The sequence below is a fragment of the Hyperoodon ampullatus genome (genome assembly GCF_949752795.1).
Source record: "Hyperoodon ampullatus genome assembly, chromosome: 6".
NCBI lineage: Eukaryota > Metazoa > Chordata > Mammalia > Artiodactyla > Ziphiidae > Hyperoodon > Hyperoodon ampullatus.
Genome location: NC_136919.1, coordinates 51,688,357 through 51,711,758, shown reverse-complemented (window position 1 = coordinate 51,711,758; position 23,402 = coordinate 51,688,357). Strand labels below are relative to the sequence as shown.

General features: G+C 38.8%; 2 protein-coding genes across 6 annotated transcripts in view; one reads left to right on the top strand and one right to left on the bottom strand.

Moving 5' to 3' along the window:
- The window catches only part of PLAA (phospholipase A2 activating protein), a gene marked incomplete at its 5' end in the record, with an annotated part of 36,639 nt that extends 25,052 nt beyond the window's left edge, over positions 1–11,587 (bottom strand). For 4 of the 5 annotated variants that reach the window (XM_079706907.1, XM_079706908.1, XM_079706909.1 and 1 more), the window contains 2 exons: positions 4,979–5,172; positions 11,424–11,572. In XM_079706907.1, coding sequence (XP_079563033.1) covers positions 4,979–5,172; positions 11,424–11,572 — 343 coding nt within the window. Of the gene's footprint in view, positions 1–4,978; positions 5,173–11,423 lie in introns of all 5 variants that reach the window. The other variant, XM_079706906.1, reaches the window with a different exon arrangement.
- A 7,370-nt stretch (positions 11,588–18,957) lies between these two features.
- Positions 18,958–23,402, top strand: part of IFT74 (intraflagellar transport 74) — a gene marked incomplete at its 5' end in the record, with an annotated part of 73,352 nt that continues 68,907 nt past the window's right edge. The window contains 2 exons of the mRNA XM_079706703.1: positions 18,958–19,077; positions 22,789–22,924. Of these exons, the coding sequence (XP_079562829.1) occupies positions 18,958–19,077; positions 22,789–22,924 (256 nt within the window). The remainder of the gene's footprint in view (positions 19,078–22,788; positions 22,925–23,402) is intronic.

Genomic DNA, 23,402 nt, shown 5'->3' with positions numbered 1-23,402 from the left:
GAAAGGCACAAGGTTTCAGTAGCTAAATCTGAAGAGGCACACAGGGAAAGAAAGAAAGGAGAGATGGGGAGTAATACAGCAAATCTAGACTACAGCTGACGTATGACTACTGACAAAGAGATCTGACTGGAAATCAAACAGGTAAAAATCATGTTTTTCAGAGAGTTATGCTGCCAATAACTAAAAATGTCCGTGACTGTTCAAGACTTAACCCGACCCTTGCGCACCTAGCTCCCACAAGCAGAAAGCAAGTTAAAAAAGTTGGTAATCCCCAAGGAGGGTCAATGTGACCAAGGAGAATAACAGAAAAGAATCCCAGAGGGTTAAAGGAGAGCCATGAAGAACAATGGATTGGGAAACCCCTTTTGGAGACCAGAGGGAACTGATCACAAAAACCTATCACTCTCAGATTAGGGGGTCCTTGAAACAGCCACCCATCTGAATTTCAGATGACTACAGATTAGAAACTGCTATCTTGCGTTGTTCTCTTTTCTGAATGGGAGTGCTTCCTCTGATTACCTTCAATATTCCACAGTTGTATACTGAGTGAAGTGACAGATAACTTGTGTTTTTCGGTCCACGGGTCTCCAAATTTAAGAGGAACTATGTCTGGACCTGATGTAGAAACACCCGAGCATCATTTCCCTGATGTTTAGAATACTATGTATCATCCAGAAATTCTTAATTTTGAACTTGATGCTGCAACTGGATGGGACTTTTGGCTTGTCTGACATTGAGAAAGAAGTGGGTATATTTTGCCTGCAGAAGAGAGAGCAAGCTGAATAACTGGTGACCAGAGGCAAACTGTGGTAGCTCTCTCTTTTTGGGCCCTAGCACTTGTCCCGAAGTGTGGGATGGCACTTTCCTCCCCCATTACCTAAAACCGCAACTTGTAATGTAACTGGAAAGTGTTATATATATATATTGACTAAAAAACAGTACCACTCTACCATTTAGAAAATAAAATTTGGGCTAGAAAGCTAACAAAAAAATGACATGACATAAGGATGTCAATCATTAATTTCTTTATCTCCTACTCACTAATGTGGTATGTTTTAAATTTAAAAAAGAAAGAAAGAAAGGAAAGAAGGGAGGGAGGGAGGGAGGAAGGAAGAAATGACATTTGGCCTCAAACCATCAAGTAACTTAACAAAATAACAAAAGATGACCTTATGATAAAGTAGAAACAAACCAGGCAGAAAAAATACCCTAAAACATGAAGCAGTATTTTTACTGCACAGGTTTCTATGAGAAACACCTTAAAAAAAAATCAAGATAAATATGATTACATAAAATAAACTTTTGCATTACAAAAAGAAAAAAAAAGAAAAACAAGAACATATATAAAGTTAAAAAAGATAATGAAATGAAAAAATATTTGTAATTTGTATCAAAGGATTAAAAACTCTAACTTACAAAGGACTTTTAAAATGGCCAATAACCCCACATTATATGGACAAGAATATAGTTCTCAGGAAAAAAAAATGCCAACAGCCCTTCTGTATATGAAAAAATGACCCCTCCATAATGAGAGATGAAAATTGGCCCATACTAAAATATCATTTTTCACTTATTTTGGCAACAGTCTAAAAATCTGACAACATACTTTGTTGATAAGAGAAATAGGGACGTATATACTGCTGCTGGAAATGCAAAAAAAGTTTTAACACCTAATGTGGGGATTTGGCAATAACAAAATTAAATATGCATTTACCCCTTGATCCAGAACTAGATATCATACCTAAGTTACACTCACAAAAGAACAAAATGACATATGCACAAAGACACTTGCACTAGCAAAAATTTGGAAACTTAGATACCCATCAATAGGGGACTGGCTAAATAGGTTAAAATAGCTATAGTACAGCTACACAATGAAATACAATGCCATAGTAAAAATGAATGACGATTTCTATATACTGCAATGAAGTAATCCCTAGGACAATATTATCAAGCAAAAGTAGCCAGGGCAGAAAACTGCAGTAAGATACCTTCTATCTAAGGAAGGGGCAACATAAATATACATACATATTTGCTAATTTTTTTTTTCAGAAAGAACAGAGTTAATAAACAATTAGTTACTTATAAGGATGGCGGGAGAAGGCGATACAGACAGAATCCAGATTTCTCTGAATGCACCATGTTGAATAGTTTTTTCTTTGCAACTATGTTTGTTTTATATAATTACAAAACAAAATTAAGTTAAAAAAAAATCCTGGTGAGCACCACTACAACTCAAATTGAGGTTTCTAAATACTATCTCCCACTAAAAGAAAAACATAAGGCTTCTTGGCAAAAAGCTGATTTCGAGTCTAGAACATTTTGTACTACCAAAAGCAAGGAAGACTACTGAAGGTCTTATCAAGAGGCCACAGGAGCCAATTTTTTAAAAGAGGTTTCCAATCAAATATGGGACAATTTGAGAATCAAAAGAGAAAAAAAAAAAGTTAGGGAATCAACTCATTTTGAAACCCAGTAAAAGAGGTGAGAGAAGGGGCAAGAAAAGTGCTTATCCTGTCTCCTCTGTGTGTCTCACACGGTAACCAAAGAGTTGATGTGGAAAGTTCTTTACAGAAAAATGCTAGCTATTAAATCCAGAAATAATGGTAGAATTAGAGTATTTGCAAATTTTAGTGAAATACTGGATCTACGTAATGATCATCAGTAGATGTTAAAGACTTATTTTCAAAGGCTGATGGGAATTTTATAAAGAATGGATGAATCTTAACATCATGAAAAGAAATATTACATGTCTCCTGCTGTGCTACAACAGAAAGTATACAATTCTTGCTCAAAACTTGAGTCTGAGTCTGATCAAACTTCTAGATCTAATAGCTTACAAGACTACGGGACTGAGGAACATGAGGCGAGAGAAATGAGGCTTTAACCAGCGGAGTTCAGATTACAGGAAATTCTACAGGTAAAATAAGCTGGTTTCAAATAGAGAGGGGATTTAAAAAAAGAAAGAAACCAATAGATTGAAAGACATGTGGACCTTTAGGTCACAATTCAAACAAACTGTAAAAAGAAACATTTGAGACAACTAGGTAAATTTGAACATTCACTGGATATTTGGTAACGAGAAATTAGGTTTTGTTTGGTTTTAGGTGTGATAATGATATTGCTTTTAAAAAAGAGAGAGGGACTTCCCTGGTGGCGCAGTGGTTAAGAATCCGCCTGCCAGTGGAAGGAACACGGGTTCGAGCCCTGGTCTGTGAAGATCCCACATGCTGTGGAGCAACTAAGCCTGTGCGCAACAACTACGGAGCCTGCGTTCTAAAGCCCGCGAGCCACAACTACTGAGCCCACGTGCCACAACTACTGAAGCCCATGCGCCTAGAGTCTGTTGTCTGCAACAAGAGAAGCCACCACAATGAGAAGCCCGCACACCCCAACGAAGAGTAGCTCCCGCTCGCCGCAACTAGAAACAGCCCGCACACAGCAATGAAGACCCAACGCAGCCAAAAATTAATTAATTAATTAAAAAAAAAAGAGAATCCTTATCTTTTTGAGGGGTCAGCAAACTGTGGCCTGTAGGCCATCTGTTTTTTTACAGTGCACAAACTAAGAATGCTTTTTATATTTTCAAGTGGTTGAGAGAAAAAAAAAAAAAGGTACTTCCTGACATGTGAAAATTATATGACATTCGAATTTCAGTGTCCATAAATAAAGGTTTATTGAAACACAGACATGTTCACTCGTTTACTGTCAGTGGCTGCTTTTGCACACAATGGCAGAGCTGAGCAGTTGTGAAAGTGACTGTATGGCCTGCATAGCCTAAAATATTTACTACCTGCCCCTTTACAGAAAGTTTGCCGAACCCTATTGTAGTGCTATATATTGAAGTATTTACAAATGAGATAGTATATTGGAAATTTCCTTTAAAATAATATTTTGGAAGCAGAAGATGAAGCAAGATAGGCCTTGTGTTAATAATCCTTGAAGCTATGTAAATACATGAGTAGAAAATATCATTACACTATTCTCTTTTATGTTTGTTTATATATAACTTATTATAAAATACTATGTCTCTACTTTTGTATACATTTGAAGATTTCCTTCAAAAAGTTTAAAAAAATCTGTATCACCCTGTATTGAAGATTTCCCATACCTACACATAGAACACTTTACAAACTCCTTAAAGAAATTAAGTTTAGAGTGCTTATGGGCCACACTATTTGCTTACAGAGGTCCCAAACTATTCCAGATACATTAAAAAAAAGTAGTATACATACTGCATTGATTAAGCATATCATTTTATAACAAAGAGCTGTTAAGCAAACACAAATCCAGGAATATAAAAGAATCAGAAATACAAATCACAGAAAATGCTGTTCAAAAGTATTAAATACTCTCAAATAATGATACCAGAACCCTAAATACATTCCTTCTGGGGCTTCAATTTGCTGCATAAATACAGACATAACAGCCCAAAGATAAAGAAGTGCTCTCAGTTTTCCTGAGTAAATGAATTTCTTGCACAAGATAGCTGAAAAACCAAAATTACAAAGTATATAAAACCATAATCTCTTCCTTTTTACATATATAATCATGTCAACCATTACTGATGACAATAAGTCTGTAACAGAGAATTTGCAGAACAATGATGATCCAAAAGGTTTTCACTATTAAGCCATAGCTATAGGTAAAGAATAATAATAATAGAAACTAGGGGGCTTCCCTGGTGGCGCAATGGTTGAGAGTCCGCCTGCCGATGCAGGGGACACAGGTTCGTGCCCTGGTTCGGGAAGATCCCACATGCCGCGGAGCAGCTAGGCCGGTGAGCCATGGCCGCTGAGCCTGCGCATCCGGAGACTGTGCTCCACAACGGGAGAGGCCACAACAGTGAGAGGCCCGTGTACCGCAAAAAAAAAAAAAAAAAAAAAAAAAAAAAACCTAGGGAAAGCAGATATAAGAATTTTATCTTCAAAAGGATGAAACCTATTCAAACAGAAAAATACCAAAGCATTATACTCACCAGTATTTTTGTGACCTTTTAGTACATAAAGTGGCGCTGGACTCTCCAGTGAGAAAATGCAAATATTGTGGTCATTTCCTCCAGTGGCGATTAGTCCATGAGGGTACATGTCACTTGAAGGTATGATGCATACACAAGAGACAAAATTGGAGTGGCCACTCATACAGTGCATTTCTGTAAAGCCCCTGTTAGGACTGGAAAGACATGATAATTAATAAGATATACATTTGTCCTCTGACTTAGCCTAGGACAGACGTTGTCAAAGTACTCATTTTCTTTTTGTATCTAGTTTGAACTTTATATACCACTTTAAGAATCTATTGTTTTAAATTAAATACCTAATTTGTCTTAGCTACTACAGAGGCTTAATCAGATTAGGAGAAGTTTAATTAGTGTTTCACTGTTAAGAGTATGTTAATTAACAGAAAGAACAAGGAAGGAAAGGAAAGGAGACAAATATCATAAGTGGTTTTTTTTTTGCTCCATCTGCATTTCTACTTATCAGTGATTGTTACCGTAAGAAATCCCTGGTGAAGTGAAACATTCATGCAATTAGGATAATGGAATCTACTATCAATAAGCCGTAAACACATTGAGGACATTTGCACACTCTGAAACATTAACTTAGTACTCATTAGTATAGTGTGTGTATCTAAATAGCTAGACTATCAATCACTTTCAATATGCAAACTAAAGGAACTAATACAGGGACATATAAATGACTGCTCTAGGGACACAGCATATTAATAACTGCCTGGGAATTAGAATGATTACCAATTTGTTATACACATCCTTCACTTAGCACCACTCCCTTACATAACAAGTCAAACAACAGATTATGATATACTATATGTGGAAGGCAGTAAGTTAGCTGTAGAGGGGGATAAAATAATTATATCCCTGATTCAAGCTAAATCAAGGAGTTTGTGATCTAGCTGAAGGAGATAAAACAACTGTACATAAAAGAGAAGACTCCCAGATAAAGACTGCACATATGCTCATCTATATTCACTCCTTTCCCAAACACCACTACAACAATATGTATAATGTATATTTTATATCTATCTATCCATCTATGTATACTTTAAGAAAGGCATAAACCCACAAGGCCAGAGAGAATAAGAAAAAAAAGAACAGAAATATAACTGAATACTGAAAGCTGACAGGAAAGTAGTAATGGCCTTAGGATACTTGAAAAAAATGAGTTCTAAGCAGGCATCAGGGGAAGAGGCCCAATTTACCAATGAATCTGCAGAAGGCTCAAGAATTAGCAGCACTATGTATCTCTAGGAAATGCGAACAAAAAACTAGAATTAGGAAGACTAGGTGAAAGTCTTTGGAATCAGACACAGAATCATATCAAAAAATCTTCAAAGGAAGGTATTTGGTAGTAGATATTTTTAACTTGTTTATTTTGGTGTTTTTTTTTTTTTTAAGTGTGGTTTTAGAAACTTTTTTTTTTTTTTTGGTTGAGTTGGGTCTTTGTTGCTGGGCACGGGCTTTCTCTAGTTGCAGCGAGTGGGGGCTACTCTATGTTGCGGTGCATGGTCTTCTCATTGCGATGGCTTCTCTTGTTGCAGAGCACGGGCTCTAGGCGTGCGGGCTTCAGTAGTTGCGGCTCGCCGGCTCTACAGCGCAGGCTCAGTAGTTGTGGCACACGGGCTTAGTTGCTCTGCGGCATGTGGGATCTTCCCGGACCAGGGCTCGAACCCGTGTCCCCTGCATTGGCAGGTGGATTCTTAACCACTGTGCCACCAGGGAAGCCCTAGAAACCATTTCATCAGTAAGCCCAATGAAATGTAAAAGATAGGACATGTTTAAAAACCTATATTATATAAACCACTAAATCTACCTAAATATGTCCCTTAGCACTCCCCAGTACAGATGGATGCTTGTGTGTATCTACCGTAGTGATCTGTGAAGCTCTTAATGGCAGAATCCAGACCTGGTTCTTCCCAAGTTTGTAGCACAATGTTGTACATGGTAATCGTTAAGTACTTCTTGAATCAGTGAAAAAATGCTTTAAGCATCAAGAAAAAAAAAAGACAGACACTCCAGCCAGACAACTGCCCCTCTTGTACCCAGCAAAAGTCTGAAGTTTTTTCTTTAGAAAAGGTGAAAGTCTTTGGCTGGGGGTAGACACAAGGCACAGTTGAGCCTTGGGGTATGAGAAACATGTTCATTCACCATGGAGGCCAAGACCACCAAAGACAAAACCTAGAAGCCAGGCAATCATCCTCTAGGCAGGAGATCAGCCCTATGAAACAGTCCAGCCAGATAACCCTACAGTGAAGCTCATAGCCATGAAGCTCCACTGATACACAGATCTTTCAAGGAGTTTTTTAGTTCTCCACCCTAATGGAAAGCACAGAATAAGAATTACCAGATATTTGGGGTAAAATAGTGACCAAAACAAACAGGGAGGGGAAATAACCAATTTGGAGGAAACAGACCACTAAGGAGAAAATAACTTTAAAAAAATCAGCATTGCCATCCTTAGGTATAAGATATTGCAACCATGAAACAAAAACATAATTTCACAAAAAGTTAAGGCACCTTCTGAGGAAGTATAGTAGAGACAGAAAGAAAGAAATTTATAGAGAGAAATTAATAAGCAATTTAGAAACAAATTCAATATATGAATAAAAAGTTCCAGAAAAGAGGAGAAAATAAGACGAAACCAAAGAATTTAAGAAAATGTCCCAGAACTTATGGACATGACTTATGGACATTAAAAGGGACCACACTTAATGAACGTGAAAAATGAATGAATATAGACCACCTTTCAGAGAGAAAAAAATAATAGGTCAAAAATAAGAATGGCTTCAGACTTCTCAACTGTAACACAGTGAATACAGTGGAGCAATGGCTTCAAAATTCTGAAGAAAATTTGGAAACTACAATGCTACAAACAGTTAAATTATTATTCAAGTAGCTAGGCAGGCTAAAATCATGTTCCAATTGCAAGGTCTTAATACATTTATTATCACTGCACCGTATTTCAGGAAGCTCCTGGAGGATGTGCTCCAATAAGGTGTCAAGGAAGAAAACCAAGAAAGTTAAAGGATACTGATAATAGAAATCTAAGACAAGAGGTCCAAAAAGGGATTCTCAAGAAGACAGTGAAGGGAGAACCCAGGATTAGCTGTGCACCAGAGGCAGACAGACCAGGTCAGAAAGTTTTCATCATCAGGAAAATGAAACTGTTATATATCCAATGTGTCTAGAGGTCTTGAGAGGAGAGTTAGACAACTAGCAAACAATATGAAGTTGAAGTAGTGATAAATACATAGAAAATTAAGCAAATGAAAACCAAAAATAAGACATTTATTAGCTATAGGGAGATCATAAAACTGTTGAGGAAAAGTTATCATAGTTTATTCCACAGCTCAGGTGTAGACAGACTGTACAGTCACAAAACACTGATTTAGTCTACATTAAATTAAGCTATGTTATAAGGATCAGGACATAGAAAGGATGCATATGTGATGTGGGTTGGTAGAGGGTAGAAATGAGAGCTAAATTTTCATATTCCATAATAAGAACTAACAGAAAATGCTAAAACAGAAAACTAAAAGAAATTTTAAATGAAAAGAAATAGCAGTATAGCACTTTATATACAGATACGGAAGCAAAATTCAAAAATAAGCCATTAAAAGAGATGAAAATTTTGCCTCCAAGAAAAGGGAATAGTGGGTTGGAGGGTAGGAAGGGAATGGCTCTAATTTCTTAAACTCTGCAGAACTACTTGCCTAAGGACCCAAGGTGCTGAGTGTTTACATGAGGGAGAAATCACTCCAGCCTTGGCATGGTCAAGGAAAATTTAACACATGATATTGAATCTGAAGTTGGCATCTTTCAAATACGGGTAGTTTTCAAAAGGCAAAGTAATCGTTGGTGACAGACTTGGGAAATCCAGTTTACTGTGAGGTGGGCTTCTAGAGGCTTGAAGCAGTCTGCAACAATGGCACGTTGACTGGTTCAGTTCAATGTACAACCAAAAAACGGCATCTCCATTCTGAAGCACCTTCAGAAGACCCGGAGGCTTTCTGGGTTTTCAGTGGGCTCTTGTGAAAGATGAAATATCTGGTTTAGTCCACCCTAGAATAGAACTATTTTGCCTCCTTGAAACTAAATTAAATCCCCCCATCATTACCAGTCCACCCCTACATTATCCACCCCAATTCAGAGCCCTATCAACAATGTACATGAGAAAATAAAAATGTTTACTACTTGGCTCCAAACATTTTACTGCACTTCATTAATTTTATTAATATACCATGAAATAAATAGAAATTGTCAGGATGTCAGCCTTGAGGACACTTTTTATCACACTAAAGGTACGGCTGAGACACTAGTTAGGATGCCTAAGAGTGACTATGAGATGCTCTACCACAGCACTTGGAAATGAGAGGAAAACAACCTTATCTCACCCATCACTCACTATGGAGCCCTGTACCTGGTACAATGCAGGCTCTCAATCAGTGTTAATTGAATACAAGATGAATTCTAAAAAACAAAACCTAAAGACAACAGGAACTAAGTGAAAAGAACCAGTTTTCAAAGAGAGGGTCATTGCAGCTCAAAGTTCGTCAAGTTCCTGTGATCCAGTGATTTAAGCTCCTGTCAACCTAACACAGTCCTACAATGTCAAAGTTTGAGGATTTAGCTGTTCAACAGAATTCAACTATTACAACAAGCATCCTTTAGCTACTCTTTACTGCAATGTTCATATCCTACTGGGCATGTGCTTCTACTGAACAAAATTTTAAATGTACAAGCTTCATCAGTAATTTGTACTCAAATACACAGAAGTTATGTATCAGTGTTACCAAGTGGTTTGGAATATCACAGAATCTTAAGCATTAGAGAAGACCTTATCTAATTCAATATAGGAGTTTCCTCTACAATATCCCTAGTTTAGTCTGTCGTATTTTGGCTGCACTACTGCAAAAGCCTCTAAACAGGTCTCCTTCCACATTTATCCCTTTGCGATTCATTCTCCACCTGAAGCTAGCAGAAACTTCTCCACAGGTAAATCAAATAATGGTGTCCTCTGCTTGAAACTCTGAAGGCTTCCACCTACTAACTTCTTTCCTCAGCCCTCTTCCCAGGGCATGATCTGGCTCCCGCCAGCCTCTAAGACCTGCCCTCACTTCACAGTTCATTCCCTCCTGCACATTGGGAATTTCCTCCTCCTCAATCCAGGGCCACTGTGTTTGCTCCTTCTACGGTCTACAGTACTCTTCCAATTCAACCCTTCTGGTTCCTCACTCCCTTGACCAGCTCAAACTCAGTATCATTTAAGAAAAAAAAACAAATACCAAAAACACCTTCCTCAGAGAGGCTTCTTTCGTTAACATCGCCCTCCACTCAATTCTATATCTTATATCTATATTTGTTTTCTTCATAGTACACATGCCAACGCGTAATTATTTATTTGGTTGTTTTTTCATCCATCTTCCCTCCCAGACTGTAGGCAAGATCTATAAACACAGGAAACTTGTCTGTCCTTTTATTCTTCTTCAGGATCACAAACAAATAGGAGCCACTCAATAAACATTTATCATCTGAATTTATGGATGAAAACGTATGGTTTCAAGGAGTGAAACCTCTGATGGGAGAGTTACTACCTGAAGTAACTTACCTCAATTTTTCCCTATCTGAACTGAAATCTGTCTTCCAGGTCTTAAATTTCCTGTTACAACAACTAAATCAGGGCTAAACCCTTGAACTTGATTTGGACTGGAGCTTAACCTTCTGTTTCCTAATATTTTTTTGATTAATCTCTCTGAAAATCTTTCGAAGGCAATGGGCTTTCTCTCCTCAAGCAAACACACTCCGCCACATCCAGAAAACATTTGAGGGGTTTCATCCCCTCCGCCCAAGTCCATCACATACCCCAGACTAAGAAAGTCTGAGTTGGACAACGTGGAGAGGGACCAAGGCAACTTTTGCAATGCAATTTTTGAGAACCTTAATTCTCAAATTTGAGGGAAGACTACAGAACAAATTCCAGGGAAAGAAGAGGACTTCCTTCAATTACACATTCCAGATGCTTTCACACGGCCTCATTAAGGAGGGTGCATCTGGCGTCAAAAGTTTTTCAAATCGAAAAGAAACACAGGAAATCGTCGTCCACAAAGTGAAGCCACAAAAAATAAAAGTTCGTCCAAGGTCACTTAGTCGTTTAGTGGTCAAGTTAGGACAAGAAAGTAGGTCTCTGTTCCCCCAACCCGGTGCTCTTTCCACGTAAACCTCACTAGTTTCTTACACTGCGTGCCCAGACTGCCAGTGCTCTAAGAAATGGGAGGGAGCGTGAACCGTCGTAAAGGCCGGGAAGAGAGGAAGAGGGCAGGATAGGGCAGGGAAGGGTTACTCTCTTCCCAGACGCCGAAGGAAGCTTGCGGCACAGCCGGGTAACAGCGGGACTCGCAGCGCTCACCTGTCTGGGACCCAGAGGCGGGTGGTGCGATCTCGGGACACGGACACAAAAGCCCCCGGTGGATAGAGGCAGCATACCAGGCCCCGCACGTCCAACTCGTGGCCCGGGAGCGAGCAGCTCAGCCGGTACCTGGCGGCGCCGCTCGCCATGGCCCTAGTAGGTCCGGCGCCCGGTGCCCGGGCACCGCGCGAGATTAGTCCGTCGGGGAGGCCGGGCGTGCAGCGGGAGAGGGCCTGAAGGTGAGAGGCGACGGGACCGGAAGAGCCCGAAGGCCGGTGCGGAAGGGCGGCCGGGAAGGGGCGCGCCCAGCGGGTCGAGTGACACAGCAACCCTGACATGCACACCGGAATTCGTCATCGGCCTTAGCCCGCCATGACGCAGAATGTGTGCGTCCAGACTGCTGAGGCCGTTGAGGAGCCGAGGCTCGATTCCCTCAAGCGCGCTGGACCGCCAGCGGAGAAAGAGATACCACCGTCCGGCCCCTCGGAGTGGGCGCCCGAATCCCGGACCTTTCCGAGCCCGCGTCCTCGCCTAGCCCCGGCTGAGCTTTTTATTGTGACGCCGGATGTGGGCCGGACTACAAATCCCACAATGCCACGCGCCAGCGGGGCGTGAGTCGTAGGCGCGCCAATCCGGATATTTTAAATCTTAGTCCGCTGTGCTGAGGGCTGTTCTGTGGCTGAGTGAGTTTGCGTCCCGTGTGGTGTTGGGGGCAGGCTTAGGCCGCCGATTTCCCCAAACCTTCTCTGAGTAGTTCCCCGAGATTTTTTTTTTTTCAGTCTAAACTTTTCTAAATTAAAACGAGAGAGCTTGGGGCCAAGTTGGAAACAAATCACTTTCCTTGAATTCTGTGACTACTAAGCCGGGTTTTTGGTACTTTAAAAAAAAGTTTTATTTTACGTGTTAAAGATTTAAAGTTTTCTCTCAAACTGTCACATCTCTATACAAATGGCAAATGCTGGGTCTAACTTACCGTCCGAAAACACTAAGGGAGAAATGTCAGTAGCTTCTTTGTGAGACAACATACGGAATAGTTGGACAGTTAGAGGTTATAGGAGAGGAAGTATCTTTTTTTCTTTCTACTCTTCTAGCAGAAAAGTTTTCTGCTGGGGCTCTAGCAAAAGACAGAGTAACAAGAGAAAAACAGGTGTTTTAACGTGTATCTCCTATATACAAGGGAGAAATTCAGAGATGAATAACTCAAACAGGTGACGAGAGCTTGGGCTTATATGGCATCTTAACAAAGGAACAATACGTTTTTACACAAGCGATAAAAGAAAAGAACTTTTAAATCTTTAGAGGCAGCAAATTATGGGAAGCCGACTATATGGGAACCTACCAGTAGTTAAAGGCTAATTAGTAAAGTTTTTATGTAGATTCTTCTGGTGCAGTCTCCAGGATGGTAAAGGTCTAAAGTTGTCTCCAATGATTAACTTTTGTCCTTCCTGGTTAAGAAGCAAGGAGGGGTACTTTTGAAATTTTATATTCTGCTTTTAAGCAAATAGCAGAATAGTAGAGAACTTTTCCTGTACCCGCTTTTCAATTGCCTTCCCCTCCAAACAATCCTTATAATACCAAAGTGGCATATTTTGGGATGGCAAATTCTACCACCCTTCACTACAGCGACCATAAGTATAACAAATGACCACTACAAATATGTTGGTCTCAAATGGAATAATTACATGAAAATGTTTTACAAACTTTGAGAACTCAATCACATGACATTATTTCATTTTTGTATTGCACTGATTTTAACCTACTTGAAGGCAGGCATACAAGAGAATAAATCTGGGCATAAAAAATGTATGCAAGGGCTTCCCTGGTGGCGCAGTGGTTAAGAGTCCGCCTGCCGATGCAGGGGACACGCGTTCGTGCCCCAGTCCGGGAAGATCCCACATGCCGCAGAGCGGCTAGGCCCGTGAGCCATGGCCGCTGAGCCTGCGCGTCCGGAGCCTGTGCAAAGCAACGGGAGAGACCACAACAGTGAGAGGCCCGCGTACCGCAGAAAAAAAAAAAAAAAAAAAGTATGCAAGATGGGAATAATGTGAAAATATTAAAAGTTCAATATGTATGTATGTTTAGAGCTCCCATCACATTTTTTTTTGAACTCCCATCATATTTAAGCTGTCTATAGGAAGACTGGAAAAAAAACAAACTGCAAGTTACTTTTATTAGAGAAAAAGGATTTCAGACGACGTAATTCTCATTTTTTTTAAAACCATGTTTAAAAACCATTTGATTTTAAAATAATTATTTTAAGACAACTTTGCTTTTAATTCAGCCCTCCTCACAAAATAACTCTGAAAGGAAGCCTAAAGGTATAAAGCTTTCAATGAAATGAAACATGGTACCAGAATCGCATCAATACTTAATGCTGTATCGTGTATGTTGTGTTCCTTCCTTCTAACAGGAAGGAAACTACTACTTATGAGAAACAAAAAGACTGTACAATGAATGCTGCCTACCACGGAATAACTTCAAATAATTCTTATTACTCGCCGTTTTCCCTGTCCTCCAGAGGTATCGAGGTAACAAAAGTTAGTCCTCAAACCTCGCGAGAGCATTTCACTCTCGCTTCACTGAGCGAAGGCCGAGGATTGGCCAATCAAGAGGAGGGGGCCTCACCGCGACCAGCCCCCGTTGCCGGGAGACGCGAAGGCACGCGGCCACTAGGGGTTAGGCCTTGAGGGCCCAGGAAAGCTGCGCGCAGGTGAGCGGGGCGTCTCGGGTGAGCTAACGGGTTCGCGGGCCCGACTGGAGGGCTACGCGGTGGTGGAGGGCTCGGAAAGAAGTGCGAGTGCCCTTGAGTCGTGCGACTTCGCTCCTTCCGCGCCCCGCAGCGGAGCGACCTCCCTCCTTCCGCGCCCTCAGCGCCGGCGGAGGTGAGAAATCCCGGGTCCAAAATCTCCCTCTTTGCCTCCCTTGCCGATTATTTTAGCCTTGGAGATGCTGATGCGCTTCAAACAGAATAAATCCGGCTCTTAGGTGTTCTCCTCCGCCAAGGAAGTCCCATTTCTAGGCCGGCAGAGCGTGAGGAGAGACCTCAAACAGTCCCCTGAGGAGACCTGCCAAGGCGAGACCAGAGGGAACGGTTCGAGCGCCTTAGAGAGAAAGTTCACTGTGGGCTGAAGGATTTTACTCGAAGTAATAATAGATTTCTGTCTGTTGATCAGAGCGGAAGGGACTTAGCAACTTTCCACTTCTTATATGTTAAAATGGTTGATTCGGGGAGGATAATGATTGTAATAATTAGGAGCCAGAGGTTTCATGTGAAGCATCTGGAATCATCACAACGGCTGTGCAAGCTAGAGCTCGCTGCCACACTGCAGATGAGGAAACACGTCCAGAGGGGATAATGTGTCTGGTAACTGACGGAGCTCCGATAGCATCCCTAAACTTTCTGGAACCTCTCTGGTTGTGTGAATAACCCCAGCGATTGTGTGAACATTTGAATGACTAACCCCGGAGTTAGTGGCATATTTGTTACTAGTGCCCCTCCCTTTTATTTTACCCGGTGGAACTGACCTAATGCTAACTAAACTTCTTCCACGATAGTAAAGCAGTGGCAAAGAAAATCAGGTGGAAATTCTATATATCGTACATTTAATTAAAGTTCCTCAGGAAAGCTGGATTAACACTGATTAATTCTGCTGGAAACAGGTTTATCGTATTAGCTTTCTCTGGGAGAAACCGTTTTGACCACAGAGCTTGTCTGCCTTTCAAAAAGTTGTTTCATGAAACTCACTTTTCTATTTGCAATAATAATAGTAGTAATTTTACTACTTTGTCCGAAGAGTTCAAAACGGCAAGAAAATAGAATCACGGAGCTAGCTGGAATGGGAAGTTTGTAAGTTTGGCGTGAACATATTAAATATAAAGTGATAATGGGATATCTGAATAGAAATTCCCAATAAACAGTTGAAAACTTAGAATTGGTGCCCAGTTTAAAGGACAGAACAGGAGATACTGATTTATAATCAGTATCTAGTTCAAGTTATAAGAATAATCAGCCTAGTTCAAGTTATAAGAAAAGGATGAAATATTATGGAGAGACGAGAAGTAATCCAAGGGCTGATCATGAATGATGCTAAGGAAAGCCAGGGAAGAAGTACTGGGCATGGGCTATAGAAACTGAGAAACCATTTTAGTTTGAGAAATGATTTGTTTCCTTTTTAATAATTTAGTAAATTTTTGTAACTGGCAACGCCTTCATGTGGGAAGAAATTCCGACGGTACAAAAGAACAGAAAGTTTTTGCCTGGCCCTGAGATATATGCTGGGGATATAAAGATAAATAGGACTTCCAGCTCTTGCCTTCAAGGTAGAGAAATACTTAAGCAGATTATTTCAATTGGTGTGATAGGTCCTGGGATAGAGATGTGTATGGGTCCATCGTAGCATTTAGGTCAGCCCTGTAAATTCAAATTGAAGAATGTGGGGGTGGTTATGGTCTGGTTGGTGAAGGATTCCTAGGGAGGATGACAGGCAAGATGTGTGTTATGCAAGGGGACCACTCAGGAGGCCAGTATAATAATCCACTTGAGTCCATGAGGCCATGAACAGTACTATAGGAATGGAGAGGAAGTTAGATTTTAAACATTTAGGCGTAAAATCAGTAGTATTATTTCATTAGCTATGGGAAATGAGGGAGAGGGAGAAATCAAGGACTACGTTTCTGACTTGTGTGGCTAGGAGCTGTACCAAGAGGAAGAGCAAATCTGGGGGAGATGACAATGAGTTTACATTTAGATATATTTATTTTGAAATACTGATGATATATTGAAGTGGAAATGTCAAGTGATTATTTGGATATAAACACCGTGGAGTGTGAGAAGTCAGGACTGGAGATACGGTGTTGTGAGTCATTAGCTGATTAATTGTTAAAACCCTGAGTGTAGATGAGGTGGCACAATGAGAGCTTAAAGAGAAAAAAGAAAAATAGACTGTGGATGATATCTTGAGAAATGCTGCTAATAAAGGCAGGGAGAATAAGATGGAGACTGAAAAAGGAGAAACAGAGGAGGGGAGTGTCACGGAGATGGTTTCATGTAGGAGTGGACACCAGTAACAGAGATGACATTTACATTCCTAGCTGCATTGGCAGGAACCATTTGAATGGAATGGTAGGAATCCAGGAGATAGAGGAAGTGGAAAAAGTAGAGAATAATGAATATAAGCTGTTTTTTTAGAGTTTCCCTGTGTAGAAAAAGGACATATAAGACTGTATTAAAGGTGGTTTCAGGATCAAGAAATTAGTTTTTAAGGTTAGGAAAGAATGGAACATGATAACAGACTGAAAGAAAGGAGAAAGTTTAAAGACATACGTAAGAGCTGGATAATGCTCCAAAGGAAATTGGGGCAGGGGTGAGGGAGAAGGAGGTTGGCAAGGAGAGGGAAGCTAATGTCCCAGAGGTATGGGATCAAGAGGATAAATCAGAATAGAGACTGATCTTGAATGAGAGAAAGGATGGCTATTGAGATTGGAGGTCAGGGTGGATATAGGTAAGTTTATGTGCTCCAAATGTGATAGATTTCATGTCTTAATTTTCTCAATTATGAAATTGAGTCATCTGCTGAGAGTGGCAGGAACAGACTTAATTAGAAAAGTGGTTAAGAATTGGAATCATCAAGGACAGAGTAGCTTATAAAGGATAAATAAAATAATTTCTGAGATGAGGGTCCATCTGAATTTGGTTACTATGGCTTTGCAGTTCTCCAGTCTGTATAGTCTTGGGATTTCCATCAACAGTGTTCAGCAGTCCAGGTTGAATGTAGAGAATGGTTTCTGATTTTGCCAGAAGGGTTGAAGAAGAGTTCGAGGATGCAAATTTGTTGATGGTGCTCATGAGACAGTAATTTAATATTGAGAAGGAAAGGAGTCCTTGAAACTGACCTCCTCAAGGTCACTAATGGTTTCTTGGATGGGGATTCCAATGGACATTTCAGTATTCATCTTACTTGAATTCCCAGCAGAAAATGGCATTGACCACTCCTGCCTTTTCTTGGCATCTCTGACACATACTCCTGGTTTTTTGTTTGCTTTCTGAGTCTTCGTTTTCAGTCTCTTATACTAGTTTCTCCTCTTCTGTGCAATCTCTAGGTATTGACATTCCTGAGGCCAGAGTCTTGGGCACTCTTTTTCTCCATATTCTCTCTCTAGTTCTTTCTCCATATTCTCTCTCTCAGTATCTTTAAAACTCTTTTGAACATGACCTATAATAGGACATATATTTTACATTATAGACCAGTATACACATATGTGTAAATTTGTATAAATATAACTGAAAAAAAAAATTAATGAAACAGTACTCTTCCTATGTGCAGTGAACTCTCTTGTATTTTCTATTTTATTTCATATTTAAGCCATATTGGTCATAACCTGCTAAATTGTTTTCATAAGCTACTAATAGGTTGTGACCCATAATTTTAAAATGCTATTTTAAATTATTAGCCAAAACTTTAAATAATAATATATTCTGATGAGTAAAGGAGGGGGCTGGTAAACTGGGAGAGAATGAGTGAATAAAGGAAATAGTTTAAGGGGAGGTATAGTGAGAATAAAGGTGAGAAAAAGGTAGAAGGAGAGGAAATTAAGGCCAGAGAATAAAGTATTTCAATGAAGATATTTGAGATGAAGCAATTCCAGATGATGACAAGCTCCAGCTCTGGCCATGGCTATGAATAGAGTGACTAAAATAGAGTTGAAATGATTACTGAAATTTAGGTCAGGGAACTGTGAAGCTAGAATGTTACATATTGAATCCAGTATCCATATGGAAGTCATCCAGGGTGTTGGTGGTACTAGAATAGAGGACTGTGAACAAAAGACTTTAGTAAACATGGAGAGATTAGGAGGTCCCTAGATAAAAGCAACCAAGAAAGATCCAAGGCAATATAGTTGCATTATTTGGTCCTCAAGGGAAGAGAATCCTGTTTATTTTTTAAAAACTTGGAAGAATAATGTTTTGACAGTGACATTGTGGAGCAAGGAGAGTGCGATGTACTCCTTTGCTTTGGAATTGTGGGACAGGAAGCTAAAACAGCCTTCACTACCAAAAGCATTTTCAGGAGAAGATGGGAACCTGTTAAGGCAAAGTGTAAAAGGAACTATTTATAATAGGATTGAGAATATAAAGGAGTTTATTATAGACCAGAAATCACAGAGAAAATATCGGCAGAGAAGAATGATACTGGTTTTGCTGGGAGAGAGAAAGCTTACTAGAGTATGGGATGAGAGTCCAAGAGAGAAAGATATCTAGAGGGGCTTGCATTTTGATAAGATAACAGGGAAATGAGGAGGGCATGTTGTAATAAATGATTTCATGGTTCTAAATCGAACATTAATGTCAAATCTGAACAGAATTAAAGCAAGCTCAACCTTGTACGTGGTGATACCTGGAATGGCAATTTGCAAGAAAAGTCATCATGGATTAAATGTTTGAAGGAAGGGTATGCAGGTCACTACTATCTTGCTACAGAAGATACCAAAGGAGACCTATTCCTTGTTTCCAAACAGTGGTTAAAGTGAGCAAGCAATGGCCAGTAATCACAAACCTTCAGCAGCTCGCCCTGTTTCTCGAGGTGGGATTGGATTGACAGGAAGGCCTCCTTCTGGAATACGGCCCCCATCAGGAAATATTCGAGTGGCAACTGGAGTAAGTTTAAAACAAATAATTGAATTATTATGCGTATATCCTGGTAGAATTTGGGAAGCTTGTCTATAATAAGAGATTCTTTGTTTTTCTTTATAAAGAAAACATACTATTATATAAGTATGTTTTTTGGAAAACATCTAGAAGTATAAATGTGGGAGAATGTTTGAAAGACGCTGTTAAGAGAAAGAGGCCTGCTCATGCTGATATTCAAATTTATTTTAAAGCTACAATAATTTAAGTGATATAGTGTATTGGTGCCAAAACCAAGTGAAATGGAAAAGACCAGAAATGGAATCAGGCATGTAAGAATTTAATTAATGATTAAGGTGGCATTTCAAATTAGTTGGAAAAACATGGAGTATTCAGTAGTGCACTCAAATAACTGGTAAACCATTTGTTTTAAAAAAACCAAATGTTTTAAAAAATCCCTCCCTCACACAGAATTCTAGATATTTTAGAAATTTTATATTTAAAAAATGAAACCATAAATGTATTAGAGGAAAATATAGGTAAGTATTTTGTATAAACTTGGCGTAGGCTAGGCCTTTGTAAAAATAACAGGAAATATCGAGTACTGAAAGGGAAGGTTTTTTTTTTTTTTCTCGGTATGCGGGCCTCTCACTGCTGTGGCCTCTCCCGTTGCGGAGCACAGGCTCCGGACGCGCAGGCTCAGCGGCCGTGGCTCACGGGCCCAACCGCTCTGCGGCATGTGGGATCTTCCCAGACCCGGACACGAACCGGTGTCCCTTGCATCGGCAGGCGGACTCTCAACCACTGCACCACCAGGGAAGCCCGGAAAGTGTTTTTATATTTATATATTTGAATTTACAGAAATTGAAAACATCATAAAAAGGTTAAAAGAAAAATGACAAACTGGTTAAAAAAAAAGTATTTGCAACATATATGTCATGCATAGAGTTCAGACTCTTAAAATGAAAAAGGAAAGTTTACTCATTTGTAAAAGCTCTTTCTGTATTAAAGCTATAAATCCTATGTCCAATCAAAATTCCTTGAGATTTCTCTTGGTGTAGGGGAAGGAATATCATTGTAACACTATTCTAACATTCACCTAGAATGGTACAAAGGCAAAAATAAGAAAAAGTACAATACTCTAATATAAAAATATAAGTAATAAGTAAAACAGTGTTGTGGTTGCTACAGCAGCCTAGAAATAAACTCTAGTAAATGTTAAGAGCTTAATGTAAGATAGAGAGTGTCATAAATCAGTGAATCAGTAAGAGAAACACACCACATTAGAAAGAATTGGTAAACTTTATAAGCTGATAATTCTAACCAGAATAATATCCTGTAAGGATATTTATTACATTTTCATTATAAGTATAATAGTGAAAATTTGAGAACAGCCTAAATGGCCTTACAACAGGTTAATCTTAAATAAATTATGATATGTCTATCCCTATAATCGGCTATTAAGTAGCCTTTAAAAATTATTTTCAAAAAAATTCAGGAAATAATATATCTTTATAGTACAGTATTAAGTGAAAAAAGCAGTGTGGTGTCAGTTTAACATAAAGCTATATATATATTTACATTTACATAGAAAGAAGTGAATACACCAAAATATTCATAGTTATTTCTGTGATGCTCACAAGAGATGGTTTTGCCTATCTCAAGGTGCCTGTGAGGTACTCAAGGTTGGACGGTAGACTAATTGCAAACTAGAGATAATGCTGGGTCCTGTGTTTAAATCATAAGAAGAGCAGCAATGTTTGGAGGGAATAATTTTGTTAAAGTTAGGTTTTCTTAAAGTTTTAAGATTTTTCTAGAGTTTTAGGTAATATTATCAACATCATCAACAACTTATACTGAAATGATTTTTCTAAAGTCTTCATATATATGGTACTGAGCTAGGGTATCTTTTTCTATTATTCTAATAGTAAGAATTTATGCTTGTTAAATATTTATAAAAGGAATCTGAAATATATTGGCCACCTACTGTTTGCCAGGTGCTTTAACTAATTTTTGCAATTACTAAAATAGTAATGCTTGTTGTAAAACATGCAAAGGAAAAGTGTCAGAGTTCCCTCCTTCTACCTCAGGTATAACCATTGTCTAAGGTGTGATGTGTATCCTTCTAGACCTTTTTCTATCCATTTACAAACACTAACACACATCCATATATAATTGTATGGTTTTAGTATTTTCCAAAATGAGGACAGTGCTATATGTATACATTGTTATTTATCTTGTCCTTTTCTTTCAATAATGTATTATAAATATATTTCTGTGTGAATACATGAATATCTACTACATTCTTTTTAATGTGTGCAGTTCTTTGGGGGTTTTTTGCGGTACGCGGGCCTCTCACTGCTGTGGCCTCTCCCGTTGCGGAGCATAGGCTCCGGACGCGCAGGCTCAGCGGCCATGGCTCACGGGCCCAGCCGCTCTGCGGCATGTAGGATCTTCCCCGACCGGGGCACGAACCCGTGTCCCCTGCATCGGCAGGCGGACTGTCAACCACTGCGCCACCAGGGAAGCCCTGTGCAGTTTTAATTTATGCTTTCTTCTCTACACTTTCATCTGGTAAATTTTTTTAAAGTGATATAGTTATTTGAGTGGCTGTCATAATTATGCTTGCATAGAGCCAAAGAGGAAATTATTCAGAAGGTTTATCCAAGGAGAGATTTAGCATTCTTTCCCAAAGATGACTCAGATAATCCTGAACTCATTTCACTTGAATTTGTCGTTGACAGTATTCCTGTATACAATGTATTCTTTGGAATGTGTTACTGTTCCTGGCCCCCATACTCAAATTAATTACCAAGTACTTCTCAGAGTCACTTGAGAACTATGTTAGCTGATAGAATTTGAGGCTACCAGCTAAAGGAATTAAAAACAATCAAAATCAACCAGAATGGTTGTATCTAACCTCTATCTAAAATTTCTACTACATATTTAAATCTACTACTTTATTCTTTGGCAGAGAGTGAGAAAAAAGAAAAGAGAGAAAGGAAGATAAACAAAAGAAGGATACCTTGGAACAGTTTCCGGCTGTCCTTTATACCTTCCCATGCCTGTACATACTATATGAACTGACAAGAAGGGAGTCTTTTGACCTTTCCTCAGGATGTATAATATTACATTAGATTCTGCAGACCTGAAGTAGAGAATCATGTAGGGTAATAATATGAATGCTTGCTGAATGATGGAAACTCTTTAATACTTATATGGCTATCTTGTGATGTAATTATATCTTTTTTTCCTCAAGATGAAAATTTCTTTATTTTTTTCTGATTTTAATGGTAATATATACTTACTGTAATAATGTTGAAAATATGAAATTATATAAAACATAAAATAAAAATGAACTATTATATTATTATATAGGGATAAACTTTGTTACTATTTTTTAATGTAATCCTCCAGACTTTATTTTACAAAAATGGAATTATAACCGTTTCCTATGGTTAAATAAGAACAAATAGGTGGACACTTTGCTCCTTTCCAGTTTGGGAGTACTATAAATACATCTACAAATAGAATTTTAAATTTTAAAGAAATGTATTCTTTAATTATCATAGAATTTTAGATGTTAATTTTATTTAATATTTCAGCCATTTAAAATGTAAGGAAAATTTTACAAATTATATAGAATCTTAGTTTTTTTTAATATTCTCTTTGCAGTCTTAACAATATTAGAGGCACAGTCTTTTTCTTGTTTATTAAAACTGAATCTTGTTTGTCATTTAGATGCCACCTGGAACAGCAAGACTGGGCTCTCGTGGTGGTCCCATAGGGACAGTAGGGGTTCTGTCCTCTCAAATCAAAGTTGCTGATCGTCCTGTGACACAACAAGGTTTGAGTGGAATGAAAACTGGGATGAAAGGTATGTATTTTAAGAAGAGTATATTTTGTACAAGTATTACAGTATCATATTACTAAATCAGAATTGTAGACTGAAGGAGGCTATTTTACTCAGTTCTTATTCCTTGATTCACAGAATTGTAAGGGTTAAATAAAAGAGTGAATGTGAAAATTCATTGTGAACTAGGGAGTTCTATACATATGCTAGCTATTTTAATCTTCATTTTTCTTAACATAAAAATTTGCTATAACTTTTCCTAAATTGAAGTGTAGTTGATTTACAATATCATGTTAATTTCAGGTGTACAGCATAGTGATTCAGTTATATATACATATATATGTATATATATACTCCTTTTCAGATTCTTTTCCCTTATAGGTTATTACAAAATATTGAGTATAGTTTCTTGTGCTATACAGTAGGTTCTTGTTGGTAAACTTTGCTATAACTTGAAGAAATGTGAAATAATTTGAAGAAAAGAAAAGCTCAGGAATAAAAA